A 23,789-nucleotide genomic window follows, 5' to 3' on the forward strand; every position below is an offset into this window, starting at 1 on the left:
TTTAACCAGTCTACGAAGATGACTCCAACTATAACCATGGTTATTTGGGCAAAAGAGGGATACAATATTACAATTGACTGGAGTAACACCCACTCCACAGACTCTGTTCGGTGTCAAGCAGTCTACTGGGGCGAACTGTATAATTCATCTGTCAATGTATCTTCCTTGGGGAGCAGAATACATAGCCTTAATGAGTTTCCTGATGAGTTGCCCACACTTCATGATACATTACCTAGAATGTGCAAAGAGTTAGGAGAGGAAATTGTAGAGGCGGTAGAGGCGGGCATAAGAGAATGACCAAGCAAAGCTGAGGAATTATGAAGAAAGGCCACTTTATTAGGGTAAATGGCACAGTAGCGGCCCATATTCTAATAACTGTTCACCCCTTGCACATCTAATCCTCTAATTACTATTTTTTTAAATAATCAATACATGATAATTAAAAGCTCACTAAAATACTCTATCTATATCAATAGCTGACCCACTTGTGCACCTAGTAGTTCACCATTGAATATTTAATTAGAGGAGTTTGTGCAACTTTTTGGTAATCGTAGCGCATAGTTACTGGGGCATTTGTGTGTAGGTATTGGCCAAAACATTTATCAGAGAATATGAATTAGATCAGTTATGCAAATTTTTTGGGTGGTTGTAGCACATAGTTATCAATAGATATAAGACGTCACTTCTAAATGACCACTTTTTGACCTTTGTGCACATAACAAATCCTCCCGCGTTCCTCATAACCACCCAGAAGCTGAAACGATAGCTTTAAGCTCTTAAGTCAATACGAAGAAACCCAAAATAATTCATTGCAATCCGACATACTGTATAAGAAGTTAGAACTTAATGTGCGTGAAGTTAAGGTGGGCAGCTACTGGGTCCTTTCCCCTAGTAGAGGAGATCCGTGAGTTTTATGTAATTGCAAAGATAGGGGGGAGACCAGCTCCTATAGACTATAACAATAAATATCATTTATGAGGATGTACTCCATGCTTCATCATAATCTGACACAGTGATTGGGAAGCAGATCTATAATGAGATCACCTAAAAAGTTAAAAACTAATTAATGACCAGTTCAACAGACTTTACATGCTCAGTGGAATTATATGGTATCCTAGGTGCAAGAAAAGGAGAACTATATGATTAAGTATTGATAGCATATCATGCAACGAGCTCTAGGAAAAAGGTGCTTATTGCGAAAACCAAGAACCATGCCGTGAGGTTGAACGTGAGCAGAGAAATGACCACAGATATAAGCGAGACATCCAGGAGTTTAAGCCAATCCCAACGATGCAATTGAGTTTGATTCATAAACTTTTACTCTCAGTAATTCAGTATACTTTAAGCCAAAACCCACAGAGTTTCACTGTTAAAGAATGCCAAACACCTTAATTCAGGACCAAAATAAATAGGCAAAGGAAGTATATTATGTTGATGTGTTATAAATGACCTCAACAATAATGTCAATTGTCCACGAAAAATGACTACATAATATTTACAGGCTGGTAATTTTCAAGATTGTGACATTCTTAGGACGATGGAGTTTTCCAGATATTATTATTGCCTCTAATGATTCAAAATGGATTCCACAAACTCATTATTATGAACCTGCCAAATTGAAAAATAGTCTTCATATTCAATCATGATGAATTTGGTTGCCAACTGATGTTCATATTGCAAACAGATATAGACTATTTATATAATGCAGGTTGTTGGCAATGTAGCAGCATAGATGAGATCAGTAGTTTAAAGTTTAAAATATGCTTTCAGCAGCAAGTTGTATGTGTTGATGTGCAACTGCGTTGACATTTACTAACTTGTGTAAGGCAGAAGATTCTTTTATACTATTTCCAAGAGAAGAAAATAGGGAACAAACTCTAATGAATAATGCCTCAATGCTTCAAGCAGATCCAAAAGAATTATTGCAAATGACGAATAAAGATATCTCACCAGATCCAGAATAAAAAAAATTAATGTCATATCCTTGCCTATATAGCATATAGAAAAATTTTGAAATCACAAATCACTTAAGTTATCAGGAATGGGTGTGTACAAATTCCAGTTCAGAGACAGGTATTTAAAATGCTGATATTTTACAGACAAAGGGTACAGTTTATCATGGAAACATTCATTAACAAAATACAAAATATAAAGAAAATTAAATACACATCAAAAGTCAAGTGCGTGATCAACATTACAACTAATAATATAAAAAAATGGTTCATAATTCAAAATATAATAGGCTTTCCTCCACACACACATATATAAAGAGCTTACCAATTATGATTTATTACTTGGATTATGCCAGTTCTGTTTTGTTTTTCCTTTTTGGGTTTGTTTGGTCTTGTTTCGCCAGTAAAGTAGAATCAAGTTAATAGTCATACATTGGAGCCCTAGGTAATTATTCAACTTCAAACATGAGATTTATCATCACTTTTAACATAGAAATAATTGCTGTTTTGGGATTAAATTGTATTCAAGTTTGTTTCAGATCACATTCCGTGATCCCTCATCAGAATGATAGAGAGCCAAAGGATTTATAATAGATATTTACTTGCAGATCAAGACTAAATAAAAAGAAATGGGGAAGTGGTGAGGGAAAAAAGATTCATGCAGTTCAAGAGATAAAGATGACATAAGACTAGCTACAAAAAGGAAACAAAATACGATACAACCAAATATTCATAAATAAAAGACCAAATAAATGTGCAAATATCTAAATTGGAAGAGACAAATATTTATATTTATGTACTTATAAATAGGCATGGTTGTGCTTATAATAAATAGGAAAGATACGAAGGACAACAAATGAAAAAACCTAACATTATATAGAAAAATTAATAAATGAATATAAGAAAGCAAAACATATATATATATATATATATATTTCTTATATTCATTTTTTTTTTGCTTTCACCATATTCATATATTTATATGAATATAAATGTATTTTGGTTATTGGCTTTTTCGCTTTCTTATATTCATTTATTAATTTTTCTATAGAATGTTATGTTTCTTCATTAATTGTCCATATTTGTCATACTTATTTACAAGCATATTTTTCTCTTCCAATTTACATATTTGCACACTTAATTGGTCTTTTTAGTTTTGAATATTTGGTTGCAGCATATTTTATTTCCTCTTTGTAGCTAGTCCTGTTCCATCTATCTCTTGAACCACGTGCTTCCTTTTTCCCTCACTTCTTCCCCATCTCTTTTTATTTAGTCTTGGTATGTAACTAAACATCTATTATGAATCCTTTGGCTCTCTATCATCCTGATGATGAATCATTGTATGATCTAAAACATTGATTCAAAAAACTTGCACATAATTTAATCCAGAAGCAGCATTTATCTACAGCATGGATCGTGGAAATCTTTTATCATTAATGGACATAATTACTTTAGTCATGGGATTGAACCATTATTGAGCAGTGAAACTCTTTAAAAAAATTAACAGTTCATAATTCACCAAGCAATTCCAAAATGAATAGGGCAACTAGTATACCAGTATACATAGTTACTCAAGATCTAGATCATACCTATAGTGAAGCTACGCTGAAATCTCTGATCTCAATAACTGATTTAAGGATAACTATCAATTACATTATTTTCTAAATGATAAAGTGTATGCGATACATTCTTAAGAATTCCCATCTCCATAAATCTTCATTTCATTGTACAATAAAACAAACAGCTAGTAATGAAGTTTACAGGCTGTAGAACAACTATTTACAGCATCTGAACTTGGATGAAAACAAGTGCTATCATAATTGATCAGATTACATAAAATTACAATAGAATCATTGATCAACTGCAGTCTTGCAGTAAGATGTTATGAAAACAAGTGTCGTCATAATTAATCAAATTACATAAAATTACAATAGAATCATTGATCAACTGCAGTCTTGCAATGAGATGTTATTGAGTAGCATTATTTTGTACAAATAATTTTAATGCATACCATTTTCTAGTCTAACATTCATAGTGAACCTCTTTGAGTGAGTATTTTAGGCATAAATCAACAACAAAGTGGTATCACATTCACCTCCTGCAATCCAAGTAATTCGAGAAAGAAACAAGGCAAAGAAAAGTATCTGAAGTCCATAACACTAATGAGATGGGAGAGGCTCTGCCATATTATGAACTGCCCTGTAACAAAGAAGACTACAGAGAGGAAGATTAGACTTTGAATCTCTGTATTTGTATGCATTGTTACATGATGGCCCTGCACATTTCTCGCGAGCAGGAGGATACCTGACAGTATAGAAGCACATTAGCAACACAATTAGCTATAAAAGTTCAAACAATTAGTTACTTGAAATTAAGGGGGTGCAAAGAAGAAAGTTTCTAGATACTCTCTTCACTTAAGAAGCAAGGGATCTGTACAGAGTAAAAAAACACTGACATTATCATTAAAAAATTCTAGTAGTAAAAATATCAGTTCACTCTATAGTCCTGATGATTTATTAAATCTGACCATTCAGTACTAACCCGTATGGAGCAGAATTGAAAATACCAAGAAAATCTGAATCTTCAGAAAAAGAAACAACTGTTCCCAATGGCCCACTGACCCATCTCACACTCTTTGAAGAAATTGTATTTGCAGCAGCTCTCTTCTCCTGTGATCATCTTTATTATTGTCAGGAACAAGAAAGCAAACAACAAAATAGATCTTCCCTAAAACAATTGAAGAGATCATGCCCACCTGTTGCATTTCATCCCTTTGTCTTCGAAGCTTCTCCTCTCGTTTTTGCTTATAAGAGTCTTGGCCTAATATTCTCTTTATTGCATCAGCCTGCAACAAAAATTTAAAAGAATAACAACTGATTAAGACCACATCAAAACATAATAGAGGGGAAAGAAGAGAACATGACAAAATTTGAACATTTTCGTTTTACCTGAATCTCTTGAGCTGCCTTTTCGGCTTGTATCCTCCGCCTCCGTGCTGCATCTGCTTTCTTTAACTGCAATTCAAAGTCTGGAATCTTTTCTTGACGTTCTGCCAAACAATTCTTTACATTAGGGGAAACTCAATGAGGTGATTTGAAATTCCAGCCAATTCCTTTATCCATACTGATACATACAGGATGCCTGTGCAAATCCACAATTTGTAGCATAATACTTTGAACAAAAAAGGAAAGTTTCCAGTGTATATCACCTTGTGAAATCTGGCTTTGAAATAATCATTGCCAATAATTTTATAAATTGAAAATACAGGACAATAAATGAAGAAAGAACGGCATGGAAGCATGAAAACAGTAAACCTCATGAGAATGGAACATAATTTAAGACAAAAACAGCTTTGATTTAAAAACAAAATAACCACATACTCCTCTGACTAGTTTGAGGAAGCCCATCTGGAAATTCAATCAGGCATTCTCCTACTTCTGCATCAGCTGCTTTGGACATTTGAACAGCCTTCTGACGTGCAGTCAAAGGAACATCTTTTTTTGTCTCAACTAGAGAAGTTGCAATATCTCCTTTCCTCCTCTTTACTTCTTCAAACTCAGACTCTGAATTTTCTGAATCCTCCCCAGTTGATAGATGTGCTTTATCATCATCTTCCTGGTACAGTTCTTCTAGTCCCTTCTCAGATTTTGACTTCCTCTTCTTAGCATGTGATGCTTCATAATCTTCATCAACCTCAAGATACTCATCTTCGGGGACATATTTCTTTGGAACCCTCGAGCTTTTTCGTAGTGGCTGTAGGGATGGATCATCACTATGTATCTCCATCCTTCTGGTAGCCATGCCTTCATCCAGAACTTTCCGTCGATGATCATCTTTTGATTTAAAATCAGAAAGCATGGCAATAGCAGGAATTTTAATAGTGGGTAAAACCTTAGGTGATATTTGTAAGGGCCTTTCCATCTTTGGCGGAAAATCATCTTCATCATCTGAATTTTCCTGCAAGAAGCACATCAGAAGCAAATGCCATTCAGATTCACCTTTTATATAATAGAAAAGAGTCATTACCATACAGATTGTGAATACCTAACCCTTGTAACTTACTCAGTTATATGGATCTTGTTTGCCCAAAATTGTTTCTCTTGTCAATAGCATTCAGAGAAATACATGAAGACATAAACTAGTCAAGAAAATTCACTTTATAAATATCATATTATCATTAAAAAATTATTAACAAAACATAGATAATAGAAGTTGCATGCAAGTGTAAAGGTTGAATGATACATTTTGATAACAGGAACAATGAAAAAGTCTACAAGCAAAAATGAAAGTAATACTTATATTTCCATGTTGGCATTTCAAGTTGTGTATCTGGATGCAGCTGTGTTTAATTCTTATTCTTCCAAAAATTCAGGCCTACCTTCTAGAGCCCTCTCTCAGAGCTCTATTTATATCAACCTACATTTTCCATGGCCAAAGCCTCAGTTGGGTTGTTTGTGTCCTGTCCAATATGGATTACACAGACCAAATAGGCTAGCCATGACAGTCACTGAAAAGTCAACCAGCTAAAACTTGAATGCCTTTTGCCACTACAGCAAAACTTATTTACATAAATCCTTGAGGAGTCTTTTCCAAACAATATTTTGTTTTTGTTTTCTCATTCTATTAACCCCATTATCACGGTAGAGACAAATCTTAGTTTTAGTATTGCTAGTATTTTTAGAAAAAAAATAAAAAGAATCCAAGAGGCAAATATTAGCCACTAGAATTCTCCCTATTGCATCCCTTAAACAACCATTATGTCTGAAAACTTTGCTTCTGATAAAAACTTACAATTTGAAATGGATATAAATTTACAACGTGAAAACAGGGAAAGACAAACAAATCCCATGTCATTACATTTACAAGCAAAAACACTTACTCTTTCCAAAATAAAAAACCCCTTTAACAAGCACAAAGCTGTGAATCAGTAATCCAAAGAGAATCCAGAAAATCCCTCGAGTAAGCTGATATTTCTTTGATTCATATTTTTCCAATAGAATGGAAATCTTTAAGGGAAAAAAACACATTAAACTACCCTTTTGAAATATATTACTGGCATTAAAACTAGTTTTTTTATTAATTAATTCATATTCAGATGGAATTGGATGTACTTGAGTGGTAAATCATCAGTGCTTTCATTGCCCAGCCCCAACTTCAAATCCTAGGAGATACGTTAGGTGTCGCCATTGGGTAAACCATAAGATACCACATCCAGCTTTATGTGGTGAAACTGAACAAACAAATCCAACTTTATGTCTGTAGCCAAATAAACAAGCCTTGGGTTCAAATTCCATGAAAACAGACAGATATTTACATCTGCTATGGACAATTTTTATATTGATATTTTCTTTCATTTTACGGTGATACCTTACAAGGAATTAACTGAGCGTTAAAAAGTTCATTGGCACTGTGAATCCTTCAATTTCTGATACATCCTTATTAAGACCATTAAGCTTCCTGTAACAAATTTTTTGAAAGACATTTTTAGAAATTTTGAATTCTCCAGGAGGGATTTCTCCCATTAAAGTTACCGTGCACTTAGAGTTGGATGTGTCATTTCATACCATTTTAACACTTCTAAAATATCTATCTGAAATGGTAGGAAATGCCACATCCAGCTCTAAGTGCATGGCAACTTTAATGGAAGAAATCCCTCCTGGAGAATTCAAAATTTCTAAAAATGTCTTCCAAAAACTTTGTTACAGGAAGCTCAGTGGTCTACATAAGGATAATTCAGAAATGAAGGATTGACAGTGCCAATGAACTTTTTTAAGCTTAGTTAATTCCTTGTAAGGTATCACCATAAAATGAAGAAAATATCAATATAAAAATTGTCCTAGCAAATGTAATAAATATGTAGGGCCCAGGGTTAAGATCTATTGAGTCGTTACATTTTTCAAATTGGTAGAATCTTGCATCATACATAAACTGAAAGAACAAATGAAAATCACTATAAAAACTGTACAGTGGCGACTTAAAATTCAAATGTGGAGCACAAAGTTCAAATCGTAGGAAACAAATTTATTTTTCAGCTTGCTATTAGACTATATCCAACTCTACGTATAGTGTTTCTAAACAAACAAGACAAAGTGCAAGTGCTGGCAAAATTTTATGGAAGAGATGCCTTTGGAGGAATTGTGAAATTTTACAACAGGTTTTCCAAAACTTCACAGGTCAACAGTAGATTTGAAGGTGTATCAGAATTTTTCATGGTGCACAACAAGATTTCATGCACGTTTTTAAGAGCCTAATTAACTACTTTCTCATTCTGTAAACCTGTAAAGTGGCGCCAAAAATTGAATAAAAAAAACTATAAAGCTCATAAAGTAGCACAGAACAATAACATGCAGTCTCTTGTGCATCCAAATCCTAGGAAACATGTTAAGAATTGAAATTAGGTAAAATATGGGATCAAACTCTAACTGAGGTAGGCTGGGCACAAAAGAAATTTTAGTAGCATAACTGCAGATGCATCTGAAATTAAAGAATTCACGGTTCTGGTGAAATTTTGTGCATTGTTTTTAAGCATATAAAGAAAATTGTGCATTTTTTTAAAAGCCTAATCAATTACTAGCTTTCATTGCAGAAACCTGATTTGAAATCCAAGAGCTGTCCAAAGTGGATAAAATTTGTGCACCCTTTTCACACCTAATTAATTGGATTGTTTTTAAGCATATAGAATTTGTGCATCTTTTTAAAGCCTAATCAATTACTAGCTTTCATTGCAGAAACCTGGTTTGAAATCCAGGAGTTGTCCAAAGTTGATAAAAATTGTGCATCTTTTTAACACCTAATTAATTGCTTGCTTTCATTACAGAAACCTAGTTTAACATCCAGGGCCTAATGAATTGCTCGATCTCATTGCATAAACATGGTTTGACATCCAGGGCCTAATTAATTATTTGCTTTAATTGCAGAAACCTGGTTTGACATCCCTGGAGGTGTCCAACGTGGATTAAAAATTCTTATCCATTTAAAGCCTAATTAATTACTCACTTTCATTGTGGAAACCTGATATGAAATCCCAGGAGGTGTCCAACATAATATACCGTGTCAAGCTATGATGGACTCATTAGTTTAAACCTGCATCATCAAGAATTGTACAATTCTACACAGCCGTTCCAAAAATTTCGTACAACGTTAAATTCTACAGAGCCCTTCCACAACTTTCTTACAATATAAAATTTTACACAGCCCTTCCACAACTTTCTTACAAGACATCGTTCAGTGCTATAATTCAGTGTGAAAAGCATGTGAGGCCTTACAAGACGTTCAGAGATAAAAATTTCTGGAAAAAACATGTGCTTAACCCTCACCAGCTTTGAAAACAAAAAGCCAGAAGGCAAATTATTTATGAAAATGAATTTGTACACGATCATTATTTATTCTTCCAATTTCAAATTTTAACTTAGCAGCAAAAGCCGTAAGAAAAATTACGGTCGACGGTTAGGGTTAAAGCCTCAAATTTGAAAAGTACGGTGGGCAGCAGGGATAATTCAATTTCTTTCAATTAATTACTCAAATTGCTGTAACATAGCTTCAAACTTTTGGAAACAAAAAAATATACAAATAGAACTGTAAAACGTCAGCTTTAAAAAAAAAACAGGGATAAAGCATACCGGAAGAATAAGCCTGTGACGGCGCTTGGAAGATTTTGAAGACGATGATGAATTATTTTGCGGTTTGAGCTGAGAAGAATTTGCAGGAACAGCGTTGGCGGCGTTATTATTGTTGGGGAAAGTGTGGGACTCTGATCGAGGTCTTCTCGTAGACACGCTTCTGGGCCGCCGTGCGCCCTCCAAATGCAAGCCTTCATTGTTCTCCATTATTTCTCTATTCGGTTGCAGGTTTTGGAGGATTCTATTTCTGCTATTATCAAATTCAAGCTATAATTGTCGCTTATCGAGTTCGAACTCGTGACCGTTCGGAAGGTCACATTGCTCTCTGTTCCGTAAGGATTGACTGACTTAACAGAGAAACGATAAAAACCCAGTAAATACATTTTTACTGCCTCGACTTTATTTGTAAAATTACTCTAGTAAATCTTGATTGTTGACATCAAAATTTGTTTCTTTATTTTCTTCAGAGATTATGAGAATGGTTGATTTCACATTACGTAGAAAGTTGTATCTTTTAATGGTGCTCTTTAAATTTGACTGCTTGTATGGCATGTAGAGTTAATCAAAAGAAGTTCGGGAAGAAAGGGCTTGTATTTTTTGTACTTTGGGGAAAGTGGAAACAAAAAAGCATTCTATTTTAGAGTGTAATGTCTTTAAAGATAGCAGGGATAAGTTTATTAATATCTTAACCGCTAGCACGTGGTATAATTTATTCAACGAGGAGTATATTGAGAAGTTGGGTGCATTCATCATCAACTTGCATGGGCAAAGAAGTGATTATATTGAGAAGTTGGGTGCATTCATCATCAACTTGCATGGGCAAAGAAGTGATCTACAGAAGTCCGTTTTGATTGGAGAGGTTGTCCCATAGGTATCCTTAGTTGCGTGAACATTAAAATTCTCTTCTTCCTCTTCTTTTTATTTCTCCTCCTCTAAAAAGTAAAGGACTATAATATGTGTGTTTCACTTTTTCTCGTGGGTTAGCGTAGAAAAATATAAATAAATATTAAGTAAATTTGTAATGTGAAAATGTGCAATTATGCATTGTGAGAGGGTCTATGGAGTAACTATGGGTGGTAGTTTGTTAGCTATGAAGGATAAGATGGAGAAGAGGGAGATGATTTTGTTCATTCTAGAGTGCATTTTGGGAGCTCACAAGATAACAATATTGAGAAGGCAAGGTCAACCTTGCTACAAAAGGGTTCAAATCACTCGTGTGCTTTGTGTGTTGTTGGTAAAGGTCCTTTTGTGGATATGACACTCTATTTTTTTTGGATTGTGTGCAAGATCTAGCAAAGAAGCTCTAATAGTTTGTTTGTGATGTGTACGCAATCAAGGAGTTCAAGGCGGGTGGTAAAGAGTCGGCTTTCATAAGTGATACCACTTTTTGAGTGAGGTCCTATCATGTTGTTAAACCATTTGTTGAGGATTGCTTAGTTTATCAAGGGTGTGTTAATACTTATAATATGTTTCACTCTTCTGGGGATTTCACGAGTCTCTTCATGCTACTCCTAATGCCCTCGTATTTTGCCAAGGCTTCATCTCTAGTGCCTTATTTTTATCTAATAAGTTGGTGATTATGTTTTGAAGAAAGGTGTTGGGAATGTTGCTAAGGAAAATAATTCCCTTGCCATGTGAGAATATCTTTTTTAGTTGGATTTGGATCACTATAACATGGTTATCCCTAAGGTTGGAAAACTTGTCAATATTTTTTGAAGTTGTAGTTTGTGTTGAAATGAGTCACCGCTGCTTTGGGGAGTGTTCAATATTTTCCTAAGTTATATATATTACAAATGCATTCAATGTTAGTTATTGTTATCACTTGAAATTGTACCCTTTACTAAAACAGGTTCAACATTCCAGTGACACAATGGGGATGATCTCAAGGTGTGGGACATTGCAAATGAGATCAAATCTCTAGAGAAGGTTGGCTCCTCTTCTAAACCTAGATGCATGTGTTGAACTAACCAAACAAAGATTAAACCTAAAACTAACTCACACAAATCTACATTTAACAGCTCATATAGCCAAACATGGAGGTAAGGAATTCAATGATCACTAAAGGGGAAGAGGATATCCATCGATAGTTCCTACAATAATCTTTTACATAATACATATCTAGAAAAGTACTAAATCCATTCACATATAAAGATAAGAAGATATTGCATTACATGCATGAAGTGAGGGGAGTGAAAATGAGGTCATTTTATTGATTCAAAGGCATGGAGCATGTTTACAATAACAGAGTTATAAAGCATGCAAGTCTATGAAGAGAAAGTAAGAAGGAACCTCTACAAAATATGTCTAGTCGACTTTTCATTCTAGAAAAGACACCAAAATTAAAGAAAATGTAGTAATCTAGAGAGAAGCCCTAATTGCCACCTTCACCAACGAATGTAGACATGTGTATTTGAGGCATGGAGACATATTCCTTCATTAGTTTCCTATCAATAGATCGAATTTCCCTAAGAAGTATACCAAAAACTATGACTTAGGGAATGGCGTTTCAAAGAAGGGGGTGCCTACAACATTAAATGAGGTATGGGCTTTTTTCTTCTTCTTGGATCTAAGCCAAAATACATTTCAATACTTTCATGGTTTTCATTGGATCAAAATATGGTAGTTGCAAGTGTTACAGAGCATAAATGGGCTAAAAAGTGGTATATGGAAGAAAACACATCTTCTTGAGTATCCCTATTGCTATTAGTAGAGGATCACAACATCATTTACCTTCATGCCCATCAACTTTGGAAGAGAAGAATTAAAACCTATGATTCCCCAATAAAACCTTTCTTGTTATTGTCTCATTAGGCCATCAAGTTGTCGAGGATGTTTTGATATGCATACCTATTAGACTAGAGATGAGAGCATGCCCATCTCTGATATCCTCACAAAGAATTGATTCGTTAGTCATTGGGTCATTGGTCCATCATCAAAATACAAACTTGTTAGGTCAAGGATGTCGACACTTCTACTTTTGATCCCAATAGCACTCTATTATTAGACACCAATCCATTGGGGCATTGTCAAACTACTTGTCATGGAACTTGGGGGATGAGAAACTTTGAAACTCTCAATGGGCAATGACACCAACAAAGCATGACATTAAAATTATATTAGTATGGACAAAATTCCTTGGGATGGATGACATCAACATGATGTCAACAAGAGGATTGGTGTCACGTGACATTAGTAGATAAAAGATAGAGTTTTGAACTTTGGGGATGGATAGAAAGAGATGTCAAATTGGAAAAGGCCAAAATTCCAAAAAGAGCAAATGAAATTTGGAATGGACCGAGGGACATATTGGAAAATTAAACTTTCAATGAAGGTATGATAGGGAAGAGAAATCCAATGAGGATGAAGGGATAAAGAATTTTAATAATTCAATGATGAAAGCGTAAGGAATCAGGAAGTTGTTAGGAAAATGGTGTCTCAACCTTGCAATAGTAAAAGGTTATTGTTGATAAACGAGTGTAGGGGGTTGAAAGGTAGGGTACCTCCCTTGTTGGGTTTAGGGAGATGCCCCGCCTGACGAGAAGTCTAAGGTCCATGTGTCTTGGTGGGGATTTAGGGGCAGCACACCAAAAAGCCACATTTTATGTATAATTTGTCATTGTAAATCTTGATTGTTTATCATTAGGTCACACATCCAATGGTGAATACTTTGTATGCTTTGCTTGCCCTAGAAAGCAACTATATTTTATGAGGGAATTCTATTACGATTGTGTATTGTGGCGTATTGTAAGAATTTGATAGCTATTAAGTTGCCTCTAGATCTTCATTGGTGATAATCTTGTGAGAAGCTTTCCCTGCAAGTATATTGTAATCTTATAAATTTGTTTTTAATTATTATATATTGGGCGACTTTTGAAGTGTGGGGTTTTTATCTCGAAAGCATTTTCTTTGCATAAATCATTATGTTGTGGTATGCCTACAATTTATGTTTATTTATGTTAAGTTTCTGGCAATTGTTGAAAATATCTATACAGTTTTGCATAACCCTCTTCTCAAAGTTTGTGTTGGAAGTTATTCCACTACCTTAACTTCCTTTCAAGTGGTATCAAAGCTTGTTCACCTTTGGTTTCAATTGTGGGTTGTTGGTTTTTTGAGCTAATCCAGATTTGAGTGGGAGCTTGTGCAGAAAAAACTTTGTGATCTTGTTGCAAGAATTGTTCAGCTAGCAAGTTCATCAAGGAGGATAGAGGTAGAAAATTTTTATAGAAATAATTTTGAGATATGGTAGTTGAAGATGGAGGATTTGTTAATAGATTGATCTATCTATGGGATGTTATTGATGAAAATGTCTTCAAGCCTACAAATCCTTTTGTAGTTGCTCAATATGATGTTATCGATAGTAAAGCCAAGGTTCTAATCAAATTTTGATTTCTAGAATCTATTTTCATCAATGTCCATGAACAGTCCTCTACAAAGAAGCTATGAAATAAAATTGGTGAGATGTATCAAGAAAAACCTTTAGTGAATAAGAATTTCTTGAGGAAGAAATTGTATTCCTTGAGAATAAAAGAGGGTGGAAGAATTACGGACCACTTGGAAGAATTCAATATGTTGGTGGCTCAATTGGCATTTGTTGGTGTCAAGATGTATGAGGAGGAGAAATGTCCAATCTTTCTTTGTTCTTTGTTTGATTTTTGGGATTCTCTTGTAATGGCTATCAATAATTATTTTGTTGTTTTGAAGATTGAAGATGTGTGTAATAACCCACCTTGTTTAACCCAACAAAATTTGACCATTCTTTTTTTTTGTTTAATTTAATCATTTGTGTTTGATTCAATCGCATACTCTGGGCATCCATCCATTAGGATTAGGCATTCATCCATCTGGGATGAGCATCTAACCATACGGGTTAGACATCTGTCCATATGGGGTGGGAGGTTTCATCTATCCAATATGGGATAGGCATCTACCCATACGGAGTAGGCATCTATCCAATTAGGATAGGAGGTGCTCTGGCCAGAGACTTAGACTCATCGGGACCATTTGGGTCCTGAGTCACTCACTAAGTACTACACTCCTCTAATAGGAGTGCACCGAGGTCACCATCCTTAGGAGTAATCAAAATAACATAATACAAGCTTGAATTCCGCCTCGGAATTTGGCTTAAGGCCTCGAGAAATCAAGCGAATCCATTCGGGATTCCTTCCGAGTATGCATTGAATTACTTTTTCCTTTTTATTATACTTATCTTTCAAATTAGGATTCTACTCAATCCTTCGTCTTACCAAGCCTAGACCCCACCCACGAACGCCTGAGTACTAGGGACAACTTCGTCCCTAGACTGCCTACATACTCGTTTCGGCACGGGATCAAGGCGTAAAGTATGTAGTTCTGTTTTCTACTCTATAGTTTGATGTAAACTGATTTGTGGGTACGCAACCCTTTCTAGGGTCAATGTCCCAGACAGTTTCTCTGCGGTTGCTACCCACGGTGGTAGCGCTTAAGCAAAGGCTCAAGATGGCCTATTGCTTGTGGCCTAAAACAACTAGATCCTAATTCTTATCATAAGCGTCACCCTTAACCAATTGCCAATCGACAACAATTATTCGAGATTAAATCAATTCCATAAAAGCATTTCACTCAAACAACCTCAAGGGGGTTTACTATGGTTTAACTCAGTGGATGAAAAATCATTTAAGGATTATCTTATTAGATTATCGATCCAAGGGGGATTACCCGCCCCTTGGATTTTAACTTCCAAGTGTCCCTTATTACTCCCCGACGATTTATAGGGATGATGCCACAGATGTCGTTGATGCAGCTTTATTAGGCGTTAAGTGCAGTAGTTCAACATGACGACATTACCCGTAAGCGTGACCCAGAGGCACTGTATATACCGAACGCTGCTAGGTTTTGGTTTTCCAACTTCCTTTATTTAGTTTTCTTAACTAAGAAACTTATGAAAACATCATGCTTGAAAACAATTACGACTTGAACATGCAAAATTAGACATTGCAAAACTTAATTAATTGAAATAACTACTTGATGAACTACGTGGAATAAAAACCATAACTAAAATTATTTATTATTCAAAACTTGAAATATAACTTGCATAATAATGACAATTATGAAACTTGCATATTAATAATTAAATGTGTAACTTGCATGGAGATGAAAACGTCAATAAATGTAATTAATGTATAAGTAATTTGCATGATACAAGAATAGTGTAACTTGCATGCAAGATTAAGCAATGCATGATTCCTATCACGGGAATAATTAATTATGGTCATAGGTTCCAAAAATAGTGATTAGTTTAGACATTTGATTCAAATCATATTAATATACATTAATTGCTTTTAATGAGTCCAAAATGCCAACTAAGTGACCCAACAAATTTTAAGTAGTTTTTATAAAATTCCAATTATAGAATTTAACACAATTTGATCTACAATTAGAAAATTGCTTAAAAGAAATTAATTATTATAAATTTTACTAAGGACAATTATAAAATTTAATTTACAATTTAGAAAATTGCTAAAAATAAATACATTTCGAAATTACCTAAGTTAGTTTTTATTAAACTAAAATTTTGATTAAAAAGAAAAATTGAAGCAAGTCCATATTGCCACGAGTTAAGTTTTATAGTGGCATGATTTTTTTTTTAAAAGAAAAGGGGAGGCAAGTGGGAGTGGGGCCCACAGATCCCATCACCACTGCAGGTCTGCGAAAGCAGGCCCGCAATGATGAGGGGACCCCGTGGTCCCCTCCACTACCCTGCGGCCACTGTCGTGACAGTGACCGCAGGGGAAGTGGGGGGTACCACTTCCCCGACGGTTACAATAACCACCTCCCCCCTGCACGCCGCCCGATACTCATTTGGAATAAATTTCAAAGACCATGTTTTATTTTTTATATATTAAAATCACTTTGAAACATTTACTATATTCATTATCGTTTGAATTAAATTTAACACACATATATATATATATGGTTTACATTCCCAAATTATTTAATGGTATTAAAGAAGTTATAATAACAATAAGAACAAGAGTTTATTCACAGGAATGAAATGAGATAAGGAGATTTGCTTCAACAAATAAAACAGAAAATCGGATTATCACAGAGGCAGGAAAATGTTTAAATTGATTCCACAGGAATGAAAATAGAGAGATTTGCTTCAGCAAATAAAACAAATAATTAGATTATCATGGAGGTGGGTAAATACTTTGAATTGATTTCGCATAATCAGGGATTTAATATTCACAGAGAGATTTATACCTTAATTCCAACTAATATTCACAGAGAGAAGTATATAACCAGATATATGTGACATAAAAATATTAATGTAAACAAATGAGAATAAGGATTTATTCACAGGAATGAATAACACAGAGGATTGTTCACAGAGATATTTATATCTTATTATCAGGCATTTTCTGTTCGTAGGGAAGTAAGATTTTAATGTAAGAAAAGAATTACATTTAAATTTCCAATCCAGTAATGAATTTGAGGGAAGAAAAGCAAGATCTGATATTTTCTAAGGAAAATTTAAACAAATAATAAAGCTATCTTTCACATGCAAGCAAGATCTGATATTTCTTCTCTAAGAAAAATTAAACAAATAATAAAGCTATCTTTTTCAATATTATCCCTAAAAAAGGATTTACCATAAAATTTTATAAAGGAAGATCTAGAAGCTATATTTTTGGATAATACCATTTTCTCATATGTGAATGTGAAATAACAAGAAGAGAACTTGGCTTATCGAAGTTCAATGTTGAATCCTCTCCAATCTTCTAGCTATCCTCCTTAGATCCTTCCTTGCAACTTGAGAGAAATCTTCCAAACAATTTAACAATCCTACAACCAAAATGTAACTACCAAGGAAGATCCTACTACTGACAACAAGGAAATTTGGGAAATTTTCTTCAAAACATAATCAACTCCCTTCTTTGAAACTTGCATACAATTTATAAGAAAAATCTTTCAATTCCACTATTTAGAGAATTTAATTAAAAATGAGATTCTTTTCCAATATTGGACTCATGCAAATTGATTAAAAACCTAGTGAGGGAGTTACATGCAAGGCATTGAAGATTCCTCTAGAAGCTTCTAATTCCTCCTACAATATGTGCCATAATTGGGAGTGGGAAAATAAAAAATAAAAATAATGTCTTTTGAGTTATATTCTCCAAGTGTGTGTGTGTGTGTCCATTTTTATTCTTTTATAATATTTATTCAATTATTTTTAATAGCTCAACCAAAAATATAATAGAATTGTATCAAATCAAAAAGTGATAAAGGAGGGTTGTGACAATGTGGTAGGTTCTTTAATTTTCTAAGAGATGAGGATGAAGGTATCCATCAATGCCATGGAGGCCCTAAGCCCTAACTATTTGTAGAAGACCTAAGGAAAAAGGCAAGAAGAATGAGAAGCGTGATAAATCTAAGTCCAAGGGGAGATCCAAACCTCTTGTAAAGTCCAAAGTCCTTTGTTGGAATTACGATAAATCTAGACACTTCCCTAAGGATTGCAAAGAAGAAAATAAATTTGATTCTAATTTTGAATCCGAGAAGAAAGATGGTGATGTGTTCATTATAGCTTTGGCTACTCGTGCAGGTAATGATGCATGGTTAATTGATTCAAGTGCATATTTTCATATGACTACCAATAAAGATTGGTTTTCTAAATATGAAGAATTTGATGGAGGTGAGGTGTACTTGGGTGGTGATTCTCATTTAGATATTGTTGGTCATGGTAAATTTAGAATTAGGTTTCTTGGTGGTAGAATAAAAATGATGTAGGGTGTGTTGCATATCCCTGGACTAGCACGAATTTTGTTATCTATGAGAAAACTAATATATACAGGTGTGCAGGTAATCTTTTCTAATGCAAGATGCAATAAGGTGAGACGCGATATGGTGATTGCTAAAGGTATTATATTTGGCACCTTATATAAGTTGGATGTATATAATGTTGAGTGTGATAGTACTTTTATGAAAAGTATATCTATGGATACTTTTTTGGAAGAGGTGAGGGTTTCACCCCTTGGAATAAGATGTTCCAATGGGTGTTTGGAAGTACTTGTTCTTGGAGATTTTTATGTTAATCTTGCATAATCATGTACGAGGAAATGATTTTGCTATAGTTAGAAGTGAAATTGTAGTTGTACTCCTTGTGAATATGAACATATTGCACTAGTACTTATGATAAGTGTTGTGAACACCTTGTACTTGCATTGTGTACCATTGGAGTGTGGTACTAGGTACCCCTCCATGGAGGATGTGTTTAGTAAAGAGTATGGTGAAATTTTACTATATATGTGTTTTCTTCGTTGTTACCCTATTGAGTACCAGCCCATGTTGTTGAAAATTCAATATGTGTAGGGGTAGTATAAGCAACAAAGCTCTTTGGGATGCCTGGTAATATGTTCTAATATTAGCATTGTGTGACCCTGATCGCCTACCCTCTAGAGGAAAGTACTCACTACTTCACCTTATAAATGGGTCATTGGCTGGTCCATAGTGATATCGTATTTCCCATAGTTATTGAGGATGATATCGGCAATTGGTACTAGTTACCAATGATATGTTTTCTCTTACCTTTATTCTATGTGTAAGTGTTCTAGCATGTGGAGATTGAGCTATCCCATATTATGATGGATACCATCTACACATGTTCCAACATGATGTAATAGATATGATGTCACACCGCAATAATGTTCAGGCACAGTGTTGGTGATGATGTTGTGTTGCTGGTGGTAGCAAGCTAAGCTCGAGGACACGATGTCACGTACATAGATACATGAAGGCGCGTTGTATAGTATGTTTCTTGCTTGATGTTGAGTAGTACAAGGGCACTTGCATGCTAGTAGAGAGGGCCTCGTGTTTTCTTATGATTGGTTGTGTTTCAGTGAGCATATGAGTGTGCCTTACCATGTATACCTTCGTTTTGGCAAGTGTATTTGCATGTCTTCTATGTGAGGTATGTCGCTATGTAGGGTGTGTCTTGCATGTGTCTTCTCCGCAAGGCACATTTCCATGCAGTCTATGGCCTTGACATGTGCTGTCTTCTTGGCATATAACCATGTCACGTGTGGATGCAAAGGGAGTGTAGTTGAGGCATGCATTTTCCTCTATGTGCACTACCATCCATGTGGAAAATTTTGTATAGCTATTCTACAAACACACATGAAGGGCTATTGTTATAGCCATGACGTGACTTCCTTCCTTCCTTGTTTAGTGACTAGTTCTAGTCACATAGTAATGTAATGTGCAATTTTGTAAGATTGTGATCCTTCTTTTTGGTTAATGATTTTGTCTTTGCTTGTGTAGACTAGGAAATTTAATTTATCTTCTCTATGATGGTTTACCCACAGATAGTGAATTTACTCTTTCACATAGCTCTTGCAATTACATTTGATTTAATGTTGCAAATTTCACATATTTTAGTTATCTTATTGTTAAAATTAAAATTATTTTCTTATTATTTATGGTGATTTGGTGGCTAAGCTAGTTTGCATTTATTGCTTTCAAATGTTGGTCTTGTGTTGTAATGTGATTCCTCACCAGGGACAATAGAGATGAACCTGGTTGAGTGTATACAAGGAATAAGACACACAAAAGTATTGAGGATGGGGGTATGTGAGGTTGTTCTACAACAATGATCCACTACCTAGCCTATGAGTGGTGACTAAATCTTAGAGGCTAAACACCTTACACAAACAAGAAATAGATTGTTGTGGTCTTGTATGGAAGGTCTCACCTTGTGTGTACGGCCTAACACCATCAAGCCACTAAGTTTTGGCATTGATTTTGGAGTCTAAAGAAATTACAATGATTTTCACATGGTGTTCTTGAGGACCCATCCAGCCTTGTGTTGTGATCCCATATAATGTAAATGTGAATGTATGTATAAATGCATGTTGTACTATGTGTATGGTTGCATATGAAATGCTTAAACCAATGTATCATGCCTTGAAAAGTGTAAATTTGTTGCATTTTGTGAAAAGAACTATCAAGTATGCTATGACATTTAAATTTGAGATTGCATAAGTGATGAATGTTTTTAGAAACAATGACGATGTTCCTGTGAGAATTGCATTCTTGTGCATCTTTTCTAATTTGTTTAGCGGGAAATAATGTGCATTACTATGTATCTCTGAATGATGTATGAATATTTGATGTTAGTAAAAGGAATTTCATTGCTAATGTGTGATATGGTTGTATTATGATCTTTGTGGCTTCTAGGAATAAGTCAAGTTCTTGGGGGGGAGGGTGTAATGCCTTCCTAACCCTAGTCTAATCGAGGTGGTATTATAGTATTTGTTCATTCTTTAGATGCTAGAAGGTTGAATAATATTAATAATTGCAATTTAATGTTAATTGATTAAATGAGATTTATGTGGAAAGTGTATTATAAAATATGTATGTGTTATGGGCTTTCTCAAACTATGATTATTATGCCTAACTTCAGGATTAGATGAAAGAGAATGATGTCATATCATTCAAATATAATGAGAATGGATACAATGTTCCTCATATGGTGATTATTGATGCTTCAACTATTTATATGTATATTGAGAAGATACATTTGACATGTGCACGTGTACTTAAGTGGCTATAGCTACAAGGTATTGAATCCACCTCACTCCACAAGTTTCAACATACCCTTGATGATGATTAACTAGAGATATCACACTAGCCAGATTCCACTAAACCTTAACTGTTGTACTAAGTTGAGTACAATTTCCCCTATGATGACCATGTTAACACTGTATACCATGATTGGTAATGTACAAAAACCCTTACCCATATGTGAATGCTTAGTAAAGAGTGTATAGTGTTTGGTTATGTTCATTATGCACTTAGTTGCAAAACTAAGTTAATGATATAAATAACAATTTCTTATAATTTAATGATTAAATAGGTTTGCTTGCCTTTTAATGAAATATTATATGTCATATGCAAAGAATAGCTTTCAAATCACTGCCTTGGGGGTAGGGTGAGATATGGGCGAAAAGGAAGTGTTTTGGTTATATATCTTGATTCAATGCAAAATTTAACTTTATAGTGTTAAATAGCAATTCAATATTAAAAAGTATAATATAAAACATTTATATTCATTGTAAAATGCATTCAACGATTGGGGCAGTATTGATGTTCGAAAAAATTAAAAATGTTATGTGCTTATATTTATTTATACATTTTTATTCAAAAGGAAATATATATATATATATATATATATATATATATATATATATATATATATATATATATATATATAAAATTATGTTTTATAGTTTTAATTAACAATTTTATATTAAAAAGAGCAAATAAAGGCTTATGTATATTCATTTTTAAAGTCATTGTATAGTTAAGGTAAAAATAGGAAATTAAGAATTAAAAAGTATTTTAACTTACTATAGTGTAATAAAATTGCGACCCTAGCAATTTACAACTGCATTAGGGTCCTCACGCATGCAAACTCGAATCCTCTAGCCTGATCGGAGACCGGAGAGTGCTCGGCTTGCGAAAACAACTTCTTCCTTGGCCTCTGCATCACTCTGTCTGCACTCTGCCCTAGAGACAGGGGCGTGGTGCCCCTGTCCCTGCCCTATTTTGGGGCAGGACCTTTCTAGAGAAAGCATTGTGGGTTGTGCAATGAGTGAGAAATCTCCCCGATGTCGGCTCGTGATGAAATTTCAAATCCTTCAAACATGTATTTAACGGGGCATTCACTCTCTCATTTGCATAAAGTTGGATGAGTGGGAAATTCACAAGCGATCAAGTATTCAAGAGCATTCAAGCACTCTTTTCCAGCATTGAGCATTCTCAAGTTTCCCTTCAAGGCTAGGTGTTGCATTCAAGTCAAGGATTCAACCATTGAAGAGAAGATTGATTTCAACACACAATTCCATACAAACATTTCTATCAACATTGCTGCTACAACCTCCCTTGAGGTGATTTACAATTCAGTCTTTCATTTACATCTACTTGCAAGTACTTTCTTTCATTACTTGGTTAATTCCAAAACTGGGGTTTGACTTAAAGGCAAACTCTCAATCCCAGCACATTTCCCTCTCTTTTATGTGTGTAGGTTGTAGGTGTGCAACTGTACTTTTAGATTCAGGCTTCATTTACAGAGGCAAAAAAACCTTTTTCATTTCGCAGATTTTTCGAAGGACCGTGTACATTCCCACCACGGTTCGGACAACTTTTCGTCAAATTTGCAGGGCGACTTCGTCTCGACATTTTACTGCCAAATCCAAGTGCACAACTTCATCCCATATTCAGATCTCAAGTTATAATCGATTCTTTGTTACTTTTGCACTACATAATTCAATCAATTCATTTCCAAATCAAACAAAGGAATAAGGGGATCAACTTAACATTATTAATTCATTCAGAATTCAATCTATCATCTTTGTGTGTAGATTGTGTGTATGGTGAAAATGGATAACAATAATAACAATATTGAAAGGCTAAATGAATTCAACCACAAAACCCTAGCCTAACAATCAACAAAGATCCACCATAACATATGAAGATTACCTAAGACAATGCAAATCACACGAAATCACAAAGATTATACCATCATATGTCCAATAGGGTTTTGATCTCCATTCTTCCTATCTCCATTGATCTTGCTTGATATATTTGCTCTCAGATTTTTATATGCACAAGAGCTCAACAAAGAACGGAATGTGGTTGCAAGTAGGATTGTAGTGTAGCCAAGTCTTCAAAATTAGTCATTAGGGTTTGATAATGAAGGAGGCATCTTCTTAAATAGAAGACACAATATGAAATGGAGGGATAAGATTGAGAGGTGTAAAAAGAGAGGTCGGCTAAGATTAGAGGGTAGGTAAAAGAAATACCAAAATAATGAAAGAGGTAGGTAGTGTATGAATTAAGAGATGAATGACATGTGTCATGTGTAGAAAAAGCTAATGAATTGATTAAATAAATAAATATTCATTTAATTAATAGAAGAAGTAGGATAATTAAATAAATAAAATATTTATTTAATTTAGGAAAGGGATAATTTAAATAAATAAATGTATTTATTTAAATGAGAAATAAGGCTAGAAGAGGATAAATGAATGAATTAAATAAATAAAGATAGATTTAATTAATAGAAGAATTAGGCTTAGATAATTAAATAAATAATTAGACTGGACAATTTTAGGTGTCTACATTTTGCCCCTCTTTGAGACAATGCGGCTTGTCGCGTTGTTTCAAAGAAGATAAGATGAAC

At 34.4% G+C, this 23,789-nt stretch overlaps 1 protein-coding gene across 2 annotated transcripts; it reads right to left on the minus strand.

The window, feature by feature from the left end:
* Positions 1-3,746: 3,746 nt before the first annotated feature.
* Positions 3,747-9,938, minus strand: LOC131063762 (uncharacterized). 2 transcript variants are annotated; one of them, XM_057997675.2, is made up of 6 exons: positions 9,572-9,933; positions 5,333-5,909; positions 4,901-5,001; positions 4,708-4,797; positions 4,494-4,621; positions 3,747-4,256 (listed from the first exon to the last, which is right to left on the minus strand). In XM_057997675.2, the coding sequence occupies exons 1-6, from the start codon at positions 9,776-9,778 to the stop codon at positions 4,112-4,114; spliced, it is 1,248 nt and encodes a 415-aa protein (XP_057853658.2). In that variant the 5' UTR covers positions 9,779-9,933; the 3' UTR covers positions 3,747-4,111. The 2 variants fall into 2 exon arrangements, with proteins under 2 accessions (XP_057853658.2, XP_057853659.2); XM_057997676.2 differs by having other exon boundaries at positions 4,236-4,256; positions 4,494-4,631; positions 9,572-9,938.
* Between the last annotated feature and the right edge of the window lie 13,851 nt (positions 9,939-23,789).

This window comes from Cryptomeria japonica, chromosome 5, assembly GCF_030272615.1.
Source record: "Cryptomeria japonica chromosome 5, Sugi_1.0, whole genome shotgun sequence".
Classification (NCBI taxonomy): Eukaryota; Viridiplantae; Streptophyta; class Pinopsida; order Cupressales; family Cupressaceae; genus Cryptomeria; species Cryptomeria japonica.

Excerpts from the sequence above, each read along its gene's own strand:
- LOC131063762 (XM_057997675.2), bottom strand. The coding sequence starts at position 9,778 with ATGGAGAACAATGAAGGCTTGCATTTGGAGGGCGCACGGCGGCCCAGA. Across the intron at positions 5,910-9,571 it reads GTCACAGGCTTATTCTTCCG|GAAAATTCAGATGATGAAGA; the intron begins GTATGCTTTATC and ends TGCTTCTTGCAG. Across the intron at positions 5,002-5,332 it reads TCCTCAAACTAGTCAGAGGA|AACGTCAAGAAAAGATTCCA; the intron begins GTATGTGGTTAT and ends ATTGTTTGGCAG.